The sequence below is a fragment of the Eptesicus fuscus genome, chromosome 18 (assembly GCF_027574615.1).
Source record: "Eptesicus fuscus isolate TK198812 chromosome 18, DD_ASM_mEF_20220401, whole genome shotgun sequence".
Taxonomy (NCBI): domain Eukaryota; kingdom Metazoa; phylum Chordata; class Mammalia; order Chiroptera; family Vespertilionidae; genus Eptesicus; species Eptesicus fuscus.
Window position 1 is genome coordinate 8,399,199 of NC_072490.1, and position 20,632 is coordinate 8,419,830.

Sequence of the window (20,632 nt, forward strand, 5' to 3'; positions counted from 1 at the left end):
CCCAGAGGAGGGACCCAGGGCCACTGGAATGTGTCTGGGGCTTGAATCAGCCTGAGCCGCACCGCGGTCTTGTCTAGCTCAGCTGTGGAGCCGCAGAGGCCCCACGGGGACGGTGGCCAAGCCACACCCATGGCTCTACCAGGTCTCACCTGTCAGTGTGGGAACCTGAGCGCCCAGGTCGGCGGCACCTGACTGGGGTACAGCCAGGGAGAAGCCTCACGTGAGGCCTCTTTGATTGTCCTTGCCCCTCCCCCTCCCACCTCGTGGCTCTGGGCAGGGTGTTCTCATCTGTGAAAGGCAAGTCCAGCCCACCTGCTGCCACTTGCCAAGGGCTGGGAACGGCCCCCTCAGGCCCCAGGGACAGGTGGTGCTGCTCAGGAGGGGCCCTGGGCGTTAACCTGGACGGTCCAGGCTGCCCCCTCCCCAACCTGGGGTAGGTCCCTCAGGGCCCCAGTCCTTGGCCCCTTTGACAACTCTTCCTTCCCTTCAGAATCCTGCTCCCAGGCTCCCCTGGGCCTCTCCCTCCCACCCGCCCCCACTCACACCTCGGAGATCTGGACAGCCCCTCCGCACCCAGAGCTGGGCCATGAGCCCGGGAGCCTCAGCAGGGAAGGTGGAGGCTCTGCGGTGCCACCTTCTGTCTGTACTCCCACCCCGACCCCTGCCCTCCGTTTCCCTCTGGCTGTGCCAGGAGCTCCCTGAGAGCAGGAGCAAGTCTGATGGCCGAGGGGCTGGCGTGCTGTCGCCACTCACTGGTGGCCGGCCGGCTCAGTGGGTGGTGGCCTGGGACTTCTTGGAGCTCAGGGGCTGAGTCTGCCTCCCCTGGACCCCGTGCCCGGGGCAGAGCTGTTGGACGTGTTGAACTGAGAGAGGCACCGCTAAGGCACACGTTTATTAGCGCTGATTGTGTGCCGGCTGCTCCTCTAGCACTGGACACTTTTAAATTCGGTGACTCCTGAAGAGAGAGTCTGGTGGGCATGGAGGGGACCCGGAGTAACCAAGCTGGGTGCTGACGGGAGGTGCCAGCAGACGCCACGGGGACCCCTGGCCCACAGCTCCCCAGTTAAGCTCTCGAGGTTGCCCGTAGAACCTGTAAGTGAACCAGTTGTCTTTATACCCACCTCTGGCCCAAGCAAGGACTGAATGCCCGGGCTGAGCTCTGCAAGGTGCCAGCTAATCAGTTTACCCCAAAATGTGCAAACTAGATTTACTATGCCTGATGGGACTTCCCCCAACTTCTCTCTTATGTACAATGTTTTTATCTCTGTGGACCAAAATCAACCCATGGTTACACGTCCCTCGTGCAGAAGTAAACAGCAAGCTAATAACCAGCGAAATGTCTCTGAGTTATTCTTTGACACCTACAGCAGCCCTGGGTGGCAGGGGGTAGGGGGGTGGGGAGAGGGTTCCTATTATTGTCCCCATTTTATGGACAAGGATATGCAGGCTCAGGGAGGTTAAGTAACCTGCCCAAGGCCACACAGTTGGTGAGTGAGGAAAGAGAACTGCCCCTCACACCCCCACCTGTTCAGACCCTGTGGCCGGATGCCCCTTCCTCTCTCAGACCCAGCCCTGAGCCAGGAAGGGTAGCAAAACCACCCTTGTGTGGTCAGTGCGTGAGCCACGCCACGCTACACTCCCTGAGTTGACCCCCACTGATCCGTCCATCCCTGAGGATGGCTGGCCCTATGCCTGCTTCTCCCTCCCGGGGACTCTCCTGAGGGCCAGAGCCTGCACCCCACATGCTCAGATCACCCTCTGGGCTCCCCTTCGCCTGCAGCTGAAGGTCCCAACTACTCGGCCTGGTGTTCCGACTCTGCGTTTGGTCCACTCCCCATGTCACACGGCCCCCTCCGGGCCCAGGCCCTCTCTCGCTCTGTCCGGCCATCAGAATTGCCCTTCCTCCTGACGGCCTTCACTGGCCCTTGCTGGGGACCTCTGGCCCGTGTCACCCCATGCAGGGTCAGCTCGGGTTCAGCACGGAGTCCCTCCACAGCCGTGTCCCTGAGGAAGGCCCTGAGCAAACGGGGTCCCAAGAACCCCACGTGGCTTCCCCTGGCGGGGGGGGAGGGGAGTTCACAGTCTGTGCTCCCAAGTTTGTGAGCCACTGCACACGTGACACAGGGACTGGTCTTGGTGTGTGGTAGCATGCGTCTACACCCACACACATACCTGTGTGCAGCAGGCCTGTGTGGAGGGGCCTGCGTGTGCAGCCAGCCCCGTCTGGGTGTGCGTGTCTGGGTGCGCGTGTGTACACCTGCGACGGGTGCTCCCATCTGGGAATGTGTGCGTCCGCATCTGTGTGTGGGCCTGCGTGTGCACAGGGGTGGCCAGGGTGTCCAGGACAGGCCTGGGGTCTCTCCTGCAGCAGTCCCCCTGCTGTGGTGAGGAAGGGGCACCGTGCCTTCACCTGGACTCCTGCCCCAGCTCCAGCCCAGCCCCACCACCGCCCTCCGCCACCAGCAGCCACTGGAAGCAAATCGAGGTGCCTCTTGGAGCAGCTGGCGGGGGGTGGACCTGCCCAGCCGCGGGGCGGGCATGCCGGGCCTGCTGCACAGAGGCCCCTGCTTTCAGAGGCAGGCAGACCAGGGTTCAAAATCAGCTCCGCTTCCTTCTGCGAGCCTCGGTTTCCCCAAGTGTAACACAGGGTGACAACCCCTTGGTTACGAGAGGACTAGATGGACTCAGGTTTCCACAGTAGGTGCTCACGCACTGGGAGCTGCAGCGATTATGAACAAAGTCATTATTATTACAAGTCCGAGGGTCTGCATCTAAGGGAGAGCCCTGAGGAGCGGGCCGACAGGTGGCTGAGAGCATCGTGCTCCCACATCTGCAGAGGGTGGGGAGGCCACAGATGGAGTCATGGGGGACGGGGGTATAGGAATGCCCTGGTGAGGGGTGGGGTGCGGTGGGGGCGGGTGGCCTGGGGGATGCGTCCAGCCTGGAGCCCGAGGGCTCTTCTGTGCATATGAAGTCACGTGGGCGCGCAGGGGCTCCTGCTGGGCCCCAGGACAAGGGCGATGAGCACCCATCTGAGAGACGGCATCTGTCCACAGCCAGCTTGTCCCAGAGCGTCAGAGCCGAGCAGGCTGCTGGGCCTCTCCCTGCGGCAGCCACGCCTGCCGGGGCTCTGCCCAGGGCTCCGCCGGGGCTTCTACCTTACCCTCCTGGTCTGTCACCTCGGGGAGCCCCTCCCAGGAGCAGGGCTGAGCTGGCTGCCTCATCCGGCCAGAGCGACACCGGCCGCCATCCTAGCGCTTGTCCTCCTTCTGCTGCCGCAAGGCCTTCAGGAAGACCCCTTTCACCTGGCCCAGGGTCTCGTGGTACATCCGGAAGTCCTCCTCCTTCCCCCGCAGGGCGTTGTCCAGGGCAGCTTTCAGCATCTCGTTCTCCTCTGCCTGGATGGCCAGCCTGGACCCCATGGAGAGAGGGCTCAGTGAGGCCCTCGCCGGTGCACGGGCGTGCGCACAGAGGACCCTGGGACGGGACCTGCTAGCACAGCTGCCCTTGGGGTGCAGGCTCCCTCTGACCCATCCCATCCTCCCACAGACCCGTGGGGGGAACACCACGTGGGCTTCCTCTCTGGGCCCTTCCACAGCCCTGGGCCTAGCAACCAGGTAGCTCCCCAAAAGGCTGGCTGCCTCAAGGATGGAACTCATTTGTAGAGGTGCCCCCTCCTTCCTTTCCCATCGCTGCATTTGGCCTGGAAAGGCTTAACTGAGCCAGAAAAGTGGGTTTGGCAACCCATGCTTAACAAAACTTCTCTTGGGACTTTGGGGTTATCAGGGTCACCGCTGAGTCTCTCCACCTCCGGATGGCCAGTCGCTGAATTACAGGCCTCCCGCCCGCGGCTCGGCGGGGCCAGCCTTCTGGACAAGCAGACGTCAAAGGGGAGGGACGTGACCCTTCTGCCCAGCTAAGCACCTCCACCCAGACCATGCCACCCTCCGGGAGACAGGGCAGGGCACCTGGTGGTCATCTCCTCCATCTGGGATTCCACGGGCATGCTGGAGAGCTGGGTGAAAGGCGGGTCCTTCTTCTCTCTCCCATTTGGGTTGTGCCTGGTGTTCGAGGTGGGCAGACCTGTGGGGCAGCAGCATCCACTTTCTGTGACGAAGCCACGGCCCTGTGTGAACACTCTCCTTCTCCACCCCCCGACTGTCCACTTCCTGCTTCTCCACTTGTTGAAACATTAGAATTCCTTCAAGGTGCTGGCAAGGCCTGCCTCCCTCCGGAAGCCCTCCCTGATACCTGCGCTGCATTCCCCTGGACACTGGCTTTGGCCTCTGCTATAGCCCCGGCTTTGTGGTTCCTCTAGTTCCTCTGTCCATCTTTGTACTTGACAAGTTTCTGGAAGGCAGTGGGGCCTGAGGCCTGGCCTGCGGGCTGAGCCTGAGTCTAGGCAGTCACTTCATCTGATGCCCTCCTACCACTGGGTCCCCTCCTCTAGGGCCCATCCCGGCCAGCAGCTCCATCCATCCATACATACAGAGGGTCCAGGGTGGCTGGGATCAGGGACCATGGCTGGGCTCACAAAGAGAAATCAAAGCCCAGCTGGTGGGGAGCTTGGGCACCGTCAACAGCATCAGAAAACCTCTGTGCTGACAAGGCCCTCAGGCTGTGTGGTCCTCAGGGCGATGGGCTCAGGGGAAATCACCTGGCATCAGCAGACCTGGCTTTCACCCCCTGCTGTGTGGCCTCAGGTAAACCATCAACCTCTCTGAGCTGCTTTCCTCACCTGTAAAATGAGGACAATAGTTCTCGCCTCTAGAACTTCGTGAGGCCTGAGTGAATGCACACATGTGGGTCGGACCACCTCCTCAGCACCCACGGCTTCTCTGACGTCACCTCATAGTCCCTGCCCTCACTTGCTCCAGCTTCACGGCCTCCTTGTGGTTCCTCCAGGCCTCCAGCTGAGCTCCCAGCGGGGTGCCTTTTCAGAGTACCCCTGTGCCTCCTCCCACTCCCACCATCTCTGCCGGCCGCCCCATAGAGAGCAGCTGCTCCCTCTGCCTCAAGCCACAGCACCTAACCTACCATGTCTTTTACTGCTTTATCTGTTTCTCGTCTCCCTTCTTCACTGGACTGAAACTGTCATGAGGGGCCAAACCCCAGGATCGGGGCTCCTCCCTTTACTGACTGGGGGCTGCCCTGCCAGTGCCACAGGCCAGCGGGTGGCAGAGGCCACAGGGGCACTTTCTCCCTCCCCGGCAGCGGCCCCTCACGGTCTGGCCAGGATCAAAGCAGTGTGTTTAGCCCTCCTAGGCTGGGAGCCTGGCTGCTGAGCGGGAGGTGAGCTTCAGGCCCGGAGACACCACATCCTGGGGGGCCTGTTCCTGAGGGCCCAGGGGGTCAGCAAGGCTAAGAGCCAGGACCTTCCTCAGCCTGGGTCCTCAGCAGCACCGGAAGGCCCGAGCCCTGGGCCCGGCTGGCGAGAGCGGGGAGAAGGGCACACTCCCCTCTGTGTCTCCGTCCTGATCCCGTCTGGGCTGGCACCAAAGGTCTGAGGGTCCTGGGCTGGGGGACGGAGGGGGAAGGACTGGGGTGTTGAGAGGCAGGGCAGTGGGGACAGAGCCTCGAGGGGTTGGGATGGGATGTCCGAGGGAGGCAGGCCCAGCCCTCCACACTGGACTCCCCGCACCGCCCCCCCGACCCCCGCCGGGAGTCAGCCACCCCAGAAAGGCTTCTGGCTCTGGCATCCTGCACCCCCAGCTCGACCCAGCCCTATGAGACGCTAATGCTGCTGGCTGGAAGCTGTCCCTTGAGAAACACTGTGTCAGAGCCATAGACCTTTTGGGTTAGGGCCGTGGTCGGCAAACCGCGGCTCATGAGCCACATGCAGCTCGTGAGCCGCGGTTTGCCGCTCTGTTGACTAATGAGTTTGCCGACCACTGACCTAGACTTTCGATTCCAATAACTACTGGCAGTTGTTGTTCCTTGTGATTAAGCCCCTATCCCAGTGGTTGGCAAACTCAATAGTCAACAGAGCGGCAAACCGTGGCTCGCGAGCCGCATGTGGCTCGTGAGCCGCAGTTTGCCGACCACTGGTTTAGGACAATAAACGCCCTCCACAGCTGGGTGTGGTCCTAGGAGAGGACCTGGCCAAGGCCATGGAAGCAGAAGTGACAGCAACCTCAGGTTCGCTCCCTCCAAGGCGAGGAGCAGGCTGAACCCTTCCCTTCTCCCCTCCGTGCTGCTGGCGGGAAGCGACCTTAGGCCATGAGAGGGAAGCCGAGTGTGGGGATGGTGGGGCACGTGACAGGAGTCCCCAGGCCTAGGAGAGGCCCTTCGCGGAGCTGATGACTGCTGGGGGCAGAACGGGTCCTCTGCTGGTCGGCCTGCTGCTCTGGCTCCCAGCAGGCCAGCTCTGCTCCACGCCCATGTCAGCTCAGGACAGAGGGCTGAGGGCTGGGCTGGGGTGGTGGCTGAGGGCATCCAGCCAGGGCACTGCCACCTTCCGCTAAGGGCTCACAGGTGAGCTGGGCCAGGGCCACCTGGGGCGAAGGCACTCTGGGGCTCCTGGGTCTGCCTGGGAGGCGGGGACAGAGGACAGGGGGCAGCAGGGACAGGCAGAGCCCACCCTGATGGAGCCTCTGCTTCCCACAGTCTCCTCTCCGGGCTGCTGGCTGGCTCCTCCATTAGCCGCCAGGCTTCCCCGCCCCGCCCTGGGCCCCGGGGCCAGCCCTACCTGTTTTGCTCCTGGAGGCTGATCTCTGAGAGGCCGTCCTCCCGGGCTCCAGGTGCATCCTCCCCAGGTGCTGCTCCAGCACCACGCTGCGCTGCCGCTCCTCCTGCAGCCTCCTCTGGGCCTCCAGAAGCCGGCCGTCCCTCTCCTCCACCCTGGGGGCGAGACGAGGGGCTGCCGCACTCCCTGGCTCCCAGAGAGGTGGGCACGTCTTACATGGGCGGGCGGCGGTGGAACGGGCTCTACGTTTGATGCAGTGACACGGGAACGTGCGTTTAAAATCCCTATCGCACCCGTTCCCTCCGAGGACATCTGCACCTCCTCACTCCCAATGCCTGCTCGCCAGCAGCAACCACCTTGAACACGTCTAGCTGCTGCTTTGACTACTTACTGCCTTGTTTCCACAGATGCTTATGCGGCCATGTTTTATGTTTTATTTCTTTAGAGAGAGGGAGGAAGGGAGGGAGAGAGAGAGAGACTTGTTGTTCCACTTGTTTATGCGTTCACTGGTGCTTCTTCTTATGAGCCCTGACTGGGGATTGAACCACAACCTCGGCGGCGTATCAGGGCGACCCTCTCGCCAACTGAGTTACCCAGCCAGCGCTATGCCTCTCCTTTTAAGGTTTAAATACAATCGTTTGACTTCCGGCTGTGCAACGTGAGAATTTAGTTTTACTTCAATTCCCTCCTCTTAGGACCGAGCGAGCGTCACCTCTCCACCTCCCCTGTCTTGGCTGAATCGATATGAGGTGGTGTATTGGTTTCCTGTCGCTGCTGTAACAAATGGTCCGCAAACGTAACAGCTTAAAATGACACGAGTTTATTAGCTCACAGTTCTGTTAAGTCAGAGGGTTCGGCAGGTTCCGTTGGTGTCTCTGCTCCAGGTTCCACGAGCCAGAGCCAAGGTGCTGGCGGACCTGGGCTGGTCCCTGGAGGTTCTGGGGGAGCATCCGCTGCCCGGTTCATTGGGGTTGTTGGAAGAAGTCAGTTCCAATGGATGGACTGAGCTCCCGTCTCCTGCTGGTTGCTGGCGGGGTCATTACCTTTGAGAGGCCACGTGGCCCCTCCCTCTTCTGAGCCAGCCGGATACTCTCATCACGCGCTGAATCTCTGGGGCTTCTGCCGCGTCTCTCCGACAGACCCAGCTGGAGCAATGTCTCTGCTTTTAATGGCTCAAGTGATTACACTGGGCCCCCTGGTAATCCAGGATAATGTTCCTATGTTGGGGTCCATAACAATAATGACATTTGCAAAGTCCCTTTGGCCCCAGAGGGGGACCCAATCCTGTCTACCCCAGGGGGTTGCATTAGAAATGTCATGGTTACATTTCCTTTCTTAATTGTTGCTTCTCTTGGGTTTAGTGATTGCCTTCTGCTTATTATCATTTATGGCTATTACTATTGTTATCTTCTACATGCCTGGCATGAATTCGTGGGCCTGGAAGGCCTTGCTATTTGGTTATTTCTCATGAAGGACTTGTTTGACCTCACTGGGGCTGGAGGTAAGTCCTTCCTGTGGCAAGGTGTGGTGGCACTGGCGACTTTGGTGACACTCAAGGCTCAGCTGGAAGGCCGGGACGCGCTGAGATTGAGACAGGCAAAGGTTACAGACACACATGCAGATCAGAGTGGCTGCCGGGAAATGCTCAGGGTTGGAGGAACTGGTCTTTGCACCCTTGTGACGAGTCAAGAAGGAACTGAATGGTGACAATTTTGAAAAGTACAAACTACTAACACCAAACAGTACACGAACACAGTCTACAGTCTCTTAACACAACTTGTTCAAGCATGTTCCTTAAAACTTTATTTGCAAAAGCAAAAAAATCTCAAACAACCTAAAGGTCCATGAACAGGGGAAAGAGAATAAGTGGTAACTAACATATTCATACCAGGGAGTTCGATGGAATATGAGAGAGCTGTGCTGGTCAGCACCATGGCTGCCAGCATAATGCTCATGTGTAGCTAAATGAACATTAGACAGAATTAAAAACTCAGTTCCTCAGTCACACTGGCCACATGTAAGTGGTCAAACCACACGTGGCTAATTGCTTCTTCTTTGATCAGTAGCTGAGCTGAGGAGGTTAGACTCTCATCTGCCAATGGCTTTGGTCCTAGCAGCTCCCCAACACTATGTGCACCAACCTCATGAAACTCCAGATATTTTTAAAGACCCGCCCTTTTTACTTTGTAATTGATTTTCATTCTATTTCGAGCGTTTGACCAAATGGACTGAATGGCAATGGGAAGGGATGACTACCAAGTCATTAGTGAGTGAATGTTTTGATGTTAAAAATTTTTGCTTTCACGAGGACTGTAACTGTTGGGATAGGGATAAAGAATACTCAGATGAGGAGATTCCCCCTATCAAGGAGTGAATTTAATACAAATGATATAAGATCTCTAGGAAGATCAATATTACACATTATATACATAATACCATATACATAATTTGCCATTACTTGTGAACATTTTAAATGTGCATATTCTTTGATTCAGAGATCCCACTATTAGAGGTTTATAACACGGATATACTCCCACAAACATGTAAAGATGTGCATAGTGTGAGTCCACCTTTTAATTAATTATTTATGTGTGTGCATCTACAGATACACATATATACACATATATATATACACAAAAATATTTTTGGATGTACAGAAAAAACATTTTGAAAGTTCTAATAGATCTTTTCTTTTTCTCTTTTTAAAAAATATATATTTTTATTGATTTCAGAGAGGAAGGGAGAGGGAGGGAGAGAGAGAGAGAAACATCCATGATGAGAGAGAATCATGGATCGGCTGCCTCCTGCATGCCCCCTACTGGGGATCGAGCCCGCAACCAGACACGTGCCCTTGACCGGGAATAAAACCCGGGACCCTTCAGTCCGCAGGCCAATGCTCTATCCACTGAGCCAAACTGGCTAGGGCCTAACAGATCTTTTCTGTGAGGAATGGGAAATGGGTGTGGCGGGGGGGGGGGGTGGTTGGAAAAGGAGTCTCTTTGCAATAAGTTATATCTTTGTCACAGTAAAACTTCCAATCTCGTAAGCCAGGGTGAGAGCAGAAGACGTGAACTTGGGCTCAGACAAGGCAGCGAGCTTCGAGCGAGTTCTCTGCGTAATTCTGGACTGAGACACTCTCCTTCTACGAGCCAGGGAAGCGGTAAGGACGCTCGCAGTCCACCAGGGCCTCAGTGGGGGACAGAGCACTGATCATGAGGAAAATGAAAACAAGGCCAGCACTTGTGTGCTCAGGAAACCCCAAACCAATAAATTAGCATAAATGACCAAGCAGAGACCACTGAAACCCCAAGAGCGCCACAGAAACAACAGCAGCGCCGTGCTGGAGGCGCACTTTCACGACCTAAGAACTTCCACAAGCCATTACGCGTGGGGCGGTTTCTGCTGCGGAAGCAGTTAACTGAGTCACCTTGGTTCACAAAACCCCCAACACTCAGGTGCGACTCCAAGGAAATGGGAGAGAAAGCCTGAATGGGTATATTTCTCCCATTGCATTTCCATGATAGAAAAAGAATTACTGTCACTTTTCTCACAGACCTGAGCATGTCTGAAAATCAGATCCTCCCTGCGGACTGCAGGAAAAGTCAGCAATGAATGCTGATCACTTCCTGCCGCTAAGGTGGTGGCCATCCATTGACTACTTCCCAGCACCCCTTGCTCCTTTGGTAACTATATTCTCTTTTTTTCTCTTTTTTAAAAAATACATTTTATTGATTTTTTACAGAGAGGAAGGGAGAGAGATAGAGAGTTAGAAACATCGATGAGAGAGAAACATCGATCAGCTGCCTCCTGCACACCCCCTACTGGGGATGTGCCTGCAACCAAGGTACATGCCCTTGACTGGAATTGAAACTGGGACCCCTCAGTCCACAGACCGACGCTCTATCCACTGAGCCAAACCGGTCAGGGCTTCTCTTTTTCCCTTTAACACGCTGCCCCTCCTCCAGCTGTGAGTACCTGGAGGTATTTCCAGTCAAGATGCCTGGCCCGTGTCCAGGGAGGGACACAAGAGTGACCTAGGCCAGCTAGACCAGGGGTCCTCAAACTTTTTAAACAGAGGGCCAGTTCACTGTCCCTCAGACCGTTGGAAGGCCAGACTATAGTTTAAAAAAAACTATGAACAAATTCCTATGCACACTGCACATATCTTATTTTGAAGTAAAAAAACAAAACGGCAAAAACACCCGCATGTGGCCCGCGGGCCGTAGTTTGAGGACGCCTGAAGACCTTCCCCGCCAGAACCCACGGGCACTAGAACTGAAAGCCATCGGGCCTTCGTTCCAGCGGCCCAGGGGAGACCACCCCAGGTCCCCGCTACCAAGATTCCTGGACCTTCTCGAGCTTCTCTCCTGCTCTGTGCCTGGAGTCTGCCAGCACCCTCCAAATGCCTGCCTTTCCCTTCGCTTGGCCAGAATCGGTTTCTGTCGCCTGTCACCAAAGCGCCCTCACTGACATGTGATACGGCCTGTTAGGGTGGAAACTCAGTGATGTCCTTTATAGTTGCACTGTGGAGGTCACATGGGTAGGCCATGTGTTGGCCAGGGCACCTGCATTTCTTGCCAAAGGGTCACTTGAGTGAGGAGCACTGATTTATCTGAATGGAAACCTGTCAACAACCCCTTGGAGAAAACCGTGCCTCCTGGTCCACCGCCTCGGGCCACACGCTCCCCTCGCCTCCCCGGAGAGGTCCCAGCTCGGAGCTCCCAGCTGCTCTCTTTCCCTCTGTAATCCCGGACACCAGTCTAGCCTCCGATGGCGCCCAGATAGCGCCACACTCACCGCAGATTTTAACCACTGGTGGTCGATGGACTGATTTCACTACCCCAGGGAGCCTCTCCCTGAGACCCCCACCTGGGGTCCACCTGCCTGCAACAGCCTCGTAGGACAGGGCAAACCAGTGTGACGACAGGGCCCCAAGGGTGTGGGCACTGGGTGTGGGGACATGAGCTGTTTCTGGGAATGCCCTGGACCAACACTGTGGGAGCCAAACTCCCCAGTCACGTGGACCCAGTCACAGACGAGGCCTGGCCAGGCTGTGCACCCCCGACCCAGGTAGGCCCGTGAAAGGGAGTCCCGGAGCCCAGGTGTTACCGTTTCTGCAGGACTGTGACAAACTCGGTGAGCCGGTTGCGTTCCACCTCGGTGGCCTGCCAGAGAGCCTTGAGCTCTGTCACCTGGGCCTGCCAGCCCTTGTGTTCTGGGGAGTCCAAGAACCTGGGGACCAGGACAAAGGCAGGATGAGGTCATTTGAGGGGTTACCTGAAGACGTACTACGATGGTGGCAGAGTTGATGGATATTCAGGGGTCCTCAGAGATGGCCAGAGAGGAGGAAGCCACCCCAGTCCCCGCTGGCCCCTGGTCTTCCACCCCTGGCTGCTCCTCAGCCACCATTCTTGGCCCTGCTCAGGTCTCCAGGCCTCACGGAGCCGGCTCCACACCAGGCCCCCCCAGGCCCCACCAGGGCACCTCTGTTCATCCAATCCCCCACAGGGGCCTGGAATAAGTCTGGCGTCCACAGTAGTTGGCTTTTGGGGACCTGGGCTGTTCTGGGTACCTGTGTGGCCTGGGGCCTGGCCTCCCTGCCCAATGCCAGCCTGCCCCAGCCCTCTCACACATCCTGGCTTGGTCCCAAGCCCAGCCCACTCTGCCAGAGCCCGGACAGGTGGCTTTATGAGCGGGTCCGTTTTCTCCAGCCCTGATCCGGACCATCACTGCTTCCCTCCTTACCACTGGGCCTGCCTACCAGCCCTCCCCCGTGGCCGGGGTCAGGACAGAAGGTAAGCTCGGCCTCACCCCAACCCCCCAGAGGCCACGTGCCTTCACCTTTCCCAGTGAGACCCTGGTGACCCTGGCTGTGCCCAGCATCACAGGACACAGACAGGCCAGCCCAGAGGCTGGCGCTCTGTGGTCTTGGGCAGGTTCTCCCGTCTTTGGGTCCTGGTGGTCCCTCTGCACAGGGTGGGGGGTCCCTGAAGACGCAGGCTCCATGCTCTGACCAAGGCCTTGCTGCTCTGCTCAGGGTGTGGTCTCCGAGTCGGCAGCCGGGGCATCGCCTGCGAGCTGGTTGGAAGTGCAGGATCCCAGTCTCTGGCCCAGACCGGCGCGGACTCAGAACCCACATCTAACCTGGCAGGGCCCAGCTGATCCTGTGAGCACCACGGTCTGGAAAGCCCTACTCTAGCTACCTCCTTGATCTCCCATGTGGGGGAGCACCCTGCCTTACTCCAGGCACCCCGCCAGTCTCCACGCCGTCCCTGATAGAAACCTTCTCTGGGTCACTCCCGTCCCACGCACACCCGTCCTGCCGCTGATGGGAAGGGACTGCAAGCTCCATGAAGGCAGGGCCCGCACGTGGTCAGGTTCAGCAAACATTTGCATGTGCAAGAAACCGGCTTGAGAACCAGCAGGCTGGGCGGCCCAGGAGCACACGGCGATGAGCACATGCCCCCTGCATCCCTGGGGCATGCCAAGGTCGCAGCCACACAGGCCTGGAAGGGACCTCGGGAAGTCATCCTGTCCACCTCCCCGATCCTCCTACTGTGACTACAGCCTCGGAGACAGAGCCTGTCCTTCTCTGGGGCAGGAGGAGAACTGTGGTGGGAGCCCCCTGGCTCCGAGTTGGCCCCCTCCCCCCTCACGTGCCTGTGACTCCAGGCTGCTGAGCGGGGCAGCTGCAGGGCTGGCCTTGGCCATGGTTCCCGTGCTGCCAGATGCCAGGCCAGAAGTGTCTCGGGCACTTCCTGGGAAACGGAAGCCCTGAGAGGACCAAATTGCCCAGCAAGTCAAAGGTGGGCCTAGAGACCCTCTCAGCGGCTTGGACCGGAACCTGAGCTGACCTGCCTGAGGGGTGGGGTGGGGGAGGGGCTGGCAGCAGGGGCATGGTTCCAGGGGACAGTGGGCAGGGCTCAGAGGCAGGACAAAGCCACCCTTTGTCCGTGAGCAGGCAGGAAGAACAAAGAGCCCATCTGAGAACAAGGCTGGATTCTATCACCGAGGAGGAGGAGGGGAAGGAGGGGCTGTCAGGGCCCTAAAGAGGGAAGGCATATGATGGAAATTCTCCCCCAGAGGCTGCTTCTCAGCGGGCAGGAGAAGACAAGGGGAGGGGCTGGGCCCTGGGCCCTGCAAGATTCCTGTTCTCTCTGCAGGAGCAGGGACACTGGACTGCGAGTCAGAGGCCAGGACTGGTTCCAAGCCTCTCACCTTGGACAAGGCGCTCCAGGTCCTCCCTGCCCTCCACGTCCTTATGTCGCCTTGGGAGAGTTCCCAGACTTGGCCTGGCCTCGGTTTCCCCTCCTTTTCACGGGACGGCAATCCCGGCTGAGTCAAGGATGGGCAGGACTGGGAGGGCCCGGGGATGCTGGCTTCTTACCTGGGTGAGGCCCCGTGAGGACTGGGCGGGGAAGGCCACGTGGGAGCAGATTCCACGAGTGTGTGGCCCAGGCTGGTCACCGAGCTGTGTGGAGGCAGAAGGGGCTCGTCACCGGGGGGAGGCAGGCTGGCCCCGCGGGGCCTCACCGGCTGGGCGGGGAGCAGGGGCTAGCAGGGCCCGGAGCCCCGAGGAGGTGGCCAGTGCTGGCCCTTGCAGCAGCCAGTGGCCTGGCTGCTCTCCTTTGGAGAGAGCTCTTGCTCAAAACAAGAAAACGGGAGACATCAGAGCCTCGAACCATCGAGCACAGGTCTGTGCTGTGGGTTCTAGAAGCAGGTGAGTCCCGAGAGGACGGTGCAGGGAGCTGCACCCGCAGGCTCCGGACGTGACGGGGCCTGGGCCTCAGTGCCCTTCAAGCAGATGCGGGGCCAGCGGGGCAGGAGAGGCCCACGTGCTGGGAGGGCGCCGCCACAGCCATCGCCAGATTCCCAGCAGAGGCAGCAGCAGCCTCCATTCCTCTGAATCCCTACCGTTCACTTCCCGCCCCCCCTCCAGCCCACGGCCCGCTCACCGAGGGGATCTGAGCCTGCCGCGATCGCCTGCCGAGGCCGAGGCCGGGGACTTGGCCAGGCCCGGGTCCTCCGGGACCTCGGTGGAGGCGGGGTTGACCTCGGACCGACTGGACCCCTCGCTCACGCCTTTATTCCGATGATACTGCAGGGAACAGACACGGGATCGATTCTCAGGGTTTGGCTCCGGGGCCCGGGCCGGCAGGAGGGGGCCTTGGCTTGGTTCCGGGCCTTTCAGGGGACGTGAAAGAGGCTTCTTTTCAGGAGTGAGACGCGAGGCCTGTTTGGTGCCGGCGCTCCTTGCATGATAATGACATTGAATAATGCCTCTCTTCAGAAGGGAGCTGCCCCCGGTGCGAGGCCGGACTGGGCCAGAGAGCTGTTCCACATTCTGGTCCCAAAGGTAGGCACAGCCTGCGGGCGATCAGAGGCTGACGTCCTGAGAGGGCCCCTCGCTCTCGGCCACCCCACCCTCGCCGCCAGCTGGAGACTCTTGGAACTTCCAGACACCTGCAGCCAGAGAGGCAGCCGGCCCCCATCCCTCCCCGCCTCTCCCTCCTCTGGATAGCGGTGAGGCCTGCCTGAAGGACCCCAGCAGGAGGTCAGCAAGGAGTGGGCAGCCCCACCCGTTCTGAGAAAACTTGTCTGGTGGGCAGTGCTTGCCCCCAGCCGGCTGGTGACCTTTGAGGGAAGGGTCAGCCCTCAGCCCCCATTTGTGTGCCCAGAGCCCGGAGAGCGCTGAGGTGGGGATGCTGGAACGCCCTGTGTGCCCCCACTCACTACCACACATACTGTCCCCAAGCCTTCCTCCTCCCGCTGGCTGTGCCTCCGCCCGGGGCTTTACCACAGCCGGTCCTGTGGCCCAGGCCGCCCTGCCTCTGGAGAGGAATGGCCACCTGCCAGCACCAGCCGGGGGCTGAGGGCAGGGATGCTCTGAGACACACCTTTGGCTGCGCCGGTCAAGCTGGCTGAGGGGCTCCCGTCACCGGGAAACCTGTGTGGATGTCCAGGAATCCTCCCCAGCGGCCACCACAGCCCCTGCCCCCAGCACCCTCAGCACCACAGGAGGGGGCCACAGAGCCCTCGGGCCTGACTCCTAGCAGCCCAGGCCGCACCCGCAAGCGGTCGGCCAAGGCAGCGTATCTTCCGGAGCTCATGTCTGAGATGCCCTTCCTGAGCATCTGCCGCGATGATGCTACTATGGTCTGTGTCTCCTCAAGGGGAGAAAACTGGAAAATGATGGCGCAGTGTGACGGGTTTGGCTTGGGGATGCACAGGGCGTTCGGAGGGTGCCCAGGAGGAGGGGTACATAACAGAGAACGGGGGCCCTGGAGCTTCCCAGAGGGGCTCATACTAGGTAAGACCTAAAGGCTGAGAGGCAGCTGGCCAGGCAGGGTGTGGGGGAGGAAAGGGAAGGCGTGAGCTTCAGGCATGCGCACAGGCCTGGGGTGGGCAGAGAGCAGGGCCGAGTGAGCAGCTGAATGGCATCGCTGTGGCCAGAGCGTGCAGGGACAGGAAGGGTGAAGAGAAGGCGCAGGAGGGGTGGCAGCAAGAGCTGGTCACACGGTGCCCGCCAGCTGGCTGAGGAAGTGTCGCTTCCTGCTACTGGACTGTGAGTGTGAAGGCTGCACTCCAGCCACCACCTTGGGTCATGAGGAGGAGGGGATGAGCTGGAAGGAGCCTGGGCCCTTGAGGACTGGGTGAGGACAGGGTGATGGGGAGCCAGGGACAGGTTTTGGGCAGAGCAGGGAGACAATCAGGTGTGTACCTGAGAGAGGACAGGTGTGTGCAGAATGAGGGGGGGCGGGGGGAGGGGGCGCGCGCAGGTGGAAGCAGGGAGCCAGGGGGTGGCCCCAGGCAGGATGCGCTGCCACCTGAACAAAGGCAGGTAGAAGGATGTGGGCGGGGCTGAGAAGTCTCTGGATGGTGCTCGGACCCGCCAGGAACAGGAAATGGATGCTGGGCTGAGCCAGGGCCCTGCTCACCTGCACGCTGAGCTGCCCAATCTCCAACTCCAGCCGCCGCACCTTGGCCTCCCGCTCAGCCACCATGGCCTGCAGCTGGGCGACCAGGCTGCTGCTCTGCTGAGCCTCGTTGTTGAGCTGCTGGTCCAGGCGGTGCTGGGAGGCTCGCGTCTTTTCCTCCTGCAGACTCAGGCTGCCCAGAATCTCCTGCAGCTGCTTCAGCTGGACCTGGGGGGCCGAGCAGGAGGGCAGGCGAGGGTCAGCCATGGCCCCTGGGTAAGGAAGGACAAGGGGCGACCGACCCTCCGACCCTCCCCACCACCACCACCACCAGCAACCCACCATTCCCTGTGTCTGCAGGGACCTAGCTGGGACACTTGTGTCCCTAGGAAAGCACTCGGGCAGGTGGGGGCCATGCCCTTTTCCTCCTCTCAACTTGCTTCTCCCTGAGATCGGGGCCAAGGACGGCCAAGGGGCTCTCGGGACAACAGAAAGCAGCTCAGATGGCGGCCCCTCAGCCAGTGCGGGGGGCGGGGGCACGGGGGGGACATTTAGGCAAAACAAAAACTTATCCCCCTCTGCTGGGAGACCGCCCTTGCAGGCAGTCCTGGCACCCTCACCAGGAATCCTTCAGCACCTGCCGGAGGCCCCATCCCCCTGAGTGTCCTGCCTCCGGGCCAGGAAGGACCCTGTTGGTGACGCGGAACAGGAGGGGGCTGCTGTCCTCACCTCACAGTGGAGGGAAACGGGGCTCGGAGAGCCCAGGGGCACTGCTGGCGAATGGCAGGGCGGGGCGGGGCTGGGTTGCAGCTCTCATCAGGCCACCTTCAGTGACAAAGAATGGTGGCACACGGGGCCCTCAGAGGACAGCCAGCCCCGCCCCTCATTTCAAAACAGGGGGCTGAGGCTCAGAGCGGGAAGGCAACTGGCCTAGGATCACACAGTGAGGTGTCCCCAGAGGCAGGCCGGATCTCAGTCTCCTGTGGCCCGCCCACCCCCCCACCCCCCTGGGGAAATGATCATGGACTGGGGGGCGGTGCCTACGCCTGCATCAGTTCCCCCAGGTACCCCGGTCAACCAGGCATGACCACCTAGGGCACAACTTGGAATTCAGAGTCAAAACTCGGGGGTGCCGCAGGCCCCAGAAAGAACAGGCCAGGCTGGGGTCAGGGCCGCAGTGCGGCGCGGCTGCTCATCAAAGAAGGCTTCGCAGTCAGATAAGCCTGGTTTTGACTCGGTTGTGCGGTCTTGGGTGACTTATCTAGCCAACTGGAGTCTTAGTTTCCCGTCTGTGAAACCGGGGTGTAATATAGACCCTCGGGGTTATCTTGGGGACTAACCATTATACACTGCTCCCCCAGGGCCCAGAGGGGAGGGGCTCCGTGTTGCCACACAGACAAGGGTTTGTGCTGGCCCCTCAGCTGTCCCTCCCATTCCCTGATGAAAAATAACCCAAGGTGTCATCCTACTCCTCCGCCCTCACCCATTTCTTTCTCCTTTGGCGCCCACAGGCCTGGTGGCTTGTGCCTGACATCCGTCTCAGACACCGTGACCTCTAGACGCCCTTGGGCAGCTTCTGAGCTGCTCCTGCCCCTGGGGGAGCATCTGGAGGCAATGGGCTGCTGGGTCATGCAGGTGGCATTTGTGGGGGAGTGAGGGCTCACAGGGGCCGGGGCTGGGGCTGGGGCCGGATCACAGGTGTCTGGGAGGGGCCGTACCATGAGGGCATCGATGAGCTCGTCGTCATGCCGGCCCTTCTCCACGAGGGTCCCCATTTGACTCCTGAGGGTCTTCACTTCGCTCGACAGCACCTTGTTCCGGGACCTCACGCCCTCAAACTTCTTCTTCAGCTCTTCCAGCTCTCTCTGGAGGGCGTCCCGCTCAGCAGCCAGTTTCTGGAACCAGAAAGCGCAGTCCCGGGCAGGGCTGAGCGGGCCCTCCGGCACACCTGGTCCCTCGCTCCCGCTCACTGGGAGACGACGCCCAAATGGGAAGGGGACTTGTCCAAGGCCACAGAGCAAGTCAGTGGAGCCGGGGCCCGAACTCCAGCCCTTGCCCGACCGAGCACAGGGCAGAGGGCACCCGTGGATGCCAGCCCTCCTTCCTCGGCTCAAGCTCACACGTGCCCAGGAGCTGCCCAGCTCTGCCAGAGTCAGGCTGAGAGGAAATGCACTGGCCACCTCGGGCCACCTCTGGCTCTCCTCCAGGGGTGGTCCCCACCCCACCCCCGCCTGAGCTGGGGTAAGAGAGGAGCTGTGCTTCCATGATGCGGGCCTTGGGGTTGATACCAGGCTGCCCACCTGCCCCAGCGCTGCTCCTTTAAGGCCATCTGGGCCCATCACACGTCTGGGGCCGGGACACTTGCCCTCTCCTTTTACAATGGACGTTTCAGATCCAAACCTCCCCGTCAGCCAGGACGGGGCCACCAAAGTTCACGAAATGGGCTCTGCCTGAGGACCCGTCAGGCGGCTCGAGCTGATCTCAGGTTGTGAGGAACATACACAGCGGTGACCCCAACCCCCGGGGTCTCCTGCCTCTAAGGGGTGCCTCCGGGTCCTTGCAGGGGTGTCATGATCTCCAGGCCCCACCGACCTCCCCGGGGCGTGCATTACCTCCCAGCCTTCCTGCTTTTCCCTTTCCAGGTTGCGGATCCTCAGCAGGTTTTTCTCCTGTGCCGTCAGCTTCCTTGGGTCGGGACAGACGGACAGCTCGTCGATGGCTGCTCCCACAGACTGGCTCTGGGTCTGTCCCAACTGCTTCTCAAGCTCTCGAACCTGAGGGGGGTAAGACTCGCTGTTCCACAGCCGGTCTGCAGTCAGACTCGACTGCTCGGAGGGCCACCCTGAGGGGTGGCGGGGGACCCCACCGGGCAGAGGACACCACAGTTCCAGATGGGTGTGGAAGCCCCATAGGAGGGGGGCTGGGGAGGGGAGGGATCTGAGGTGGCACCTTGAGCAAAACAAGAGAAGACGCTAGAGAGGGTTCGCTTGGGAAGGGGAAGCATCAAAGTAGATGAGAACGATCACCCCATCGCCGAGGGCCTTGGGGCCGAGAAGCAGAGGTGTAGCCCCAGGAACCTGGGAGGGAGAGGACAGAGGACCTCAGAACAAGAAGAACTCTGACAGACAGACCACCCAAGACGTGGGGTGCTCCTCGGGCGGCCCCGGGTTCCCGGCCAAGTGCGAGAGATGCCGCAGAGGGAGGGCAGGGATTGGAGGCTGAGAGACCAGCTCAGAGCCTCACGTAACTTCTTGAATCTCAGGTCTCTCGTCTGTGACAGGGCCCTAAGGGTATATATACCCTGACCGTGTCTGAGCCCGGGAATCCCCAAGATGCTTCTTGGAATGACAAATCCTGGGGCCCCCTCCGGACCAACAAGTCAGAGCTCCAGGGGCAGGGCCTTGGGACCCGGGTGGTAAACAAGTGCTTTGGGCAATACTACGGCGGCCCAGGGGCAGCCCGCAGCCCTGGTCCAGCTCTCATAGGCTCTCGGCAAGTGGCAAGTAGGTGGCTTTACCACACGGGGGCTGGAGTGGATCATTCCTAGGGTCCTTCTAACCCTGGTTCCCATGTCGACGTAACATAAATGATGGAACAATGTTGGGTAAACCTGAGCGGGTGGGGGCGGGGGGGGCGGGGCAGCAAAATTCACCAGGCTCACTGGCAAAGGGTAGCCGTGAGGCCGTGAAAGCGCAGGTCCACGCCCTCGCGTGGCATTGTGTGGTGATTCCATTAAGCATGAAAGCGCACGGGACTACTTTTAAAAGTTCATTTACGCACCTTAACAACAACGATAGTGACTGTGTGGCGTGCTTATTATGTCCAAGCACTGTGCTTTACAGACGTTATTTCACTGAACCCACAACGACCCATGAGGAAAGGACTGTCACCTCCATTTTCCAGGTGGGGAGACTGAGGCACAGAGAAGCGATTTGCCCAAGGTCACAGAACTTGTAGACCCATCGACTCAGGCCACACTCAGACGCGAGTCTCTTGAACCCCCAAGGGCCCCCCCACACACTGGTCATTA

At 59.8% G+C, this 20,632-nt stretch overlaps 1 protein-coding gene across 3 annotated transcripts in view; it reads right to left on the bottom strand.

The window, feature by feature from the left end:
• Window positions 1–2,979: 2,979 nt before the first annotated feature.
• CCDC13 (coiled-coil domain containing 13) overlaps window positions 2,980–20,632 on the bottom strand; it is a 30,828-nt gene continuing 13,175 nt past the window's right edge. For 2 of the 3 annotated variants that reach the window (XM_008154578.3, XM_054729677.1), the window contains exons 8-16: window positions 19,215–19,376; window positions 18,321–18,497; window positions 16,624–16,830; window positions 14,641–14,783; window positions 14,073–14,156; window positions 11,795–11,917; window positions 6,689–6,840; window positions 3,969–4,083; window positions 2,980–3,411 (exon numbers count right to left, since the gene is read on the bottom strand). In XM_008154578.3, the coding sequence (XP_008152800.2) occupies window positions 3,252–3,411; window positions 3,969–4,083; window positions 6,689–6,840; window positions 11,795–11,917; window positions 14,073–14,156; window positions 14,641–14,783; window positions 16,624–16,830; window positions 18,321–18,497; window positions 19,215–19,376 (1,323 nt within the window). In that variant the 3' untranslated portion in view covers window positions 2,980–3,251. Of the gene's footprint in view, window positions 3,412–3,968; window positions 4,084–6,688; window positions 6,841–11,092; window positions 11,169–11,794; window positions 11,918–14,072; window positions 14,157–14,640; window positions 14,784–16,623; window positions 16,831–18,320; window positions 18,498–19,214; window positions 19,377–20,632 lie in introns of those variants that run through there. The other variant, XM_054729678.1, reaches the window with a different exon arrangement.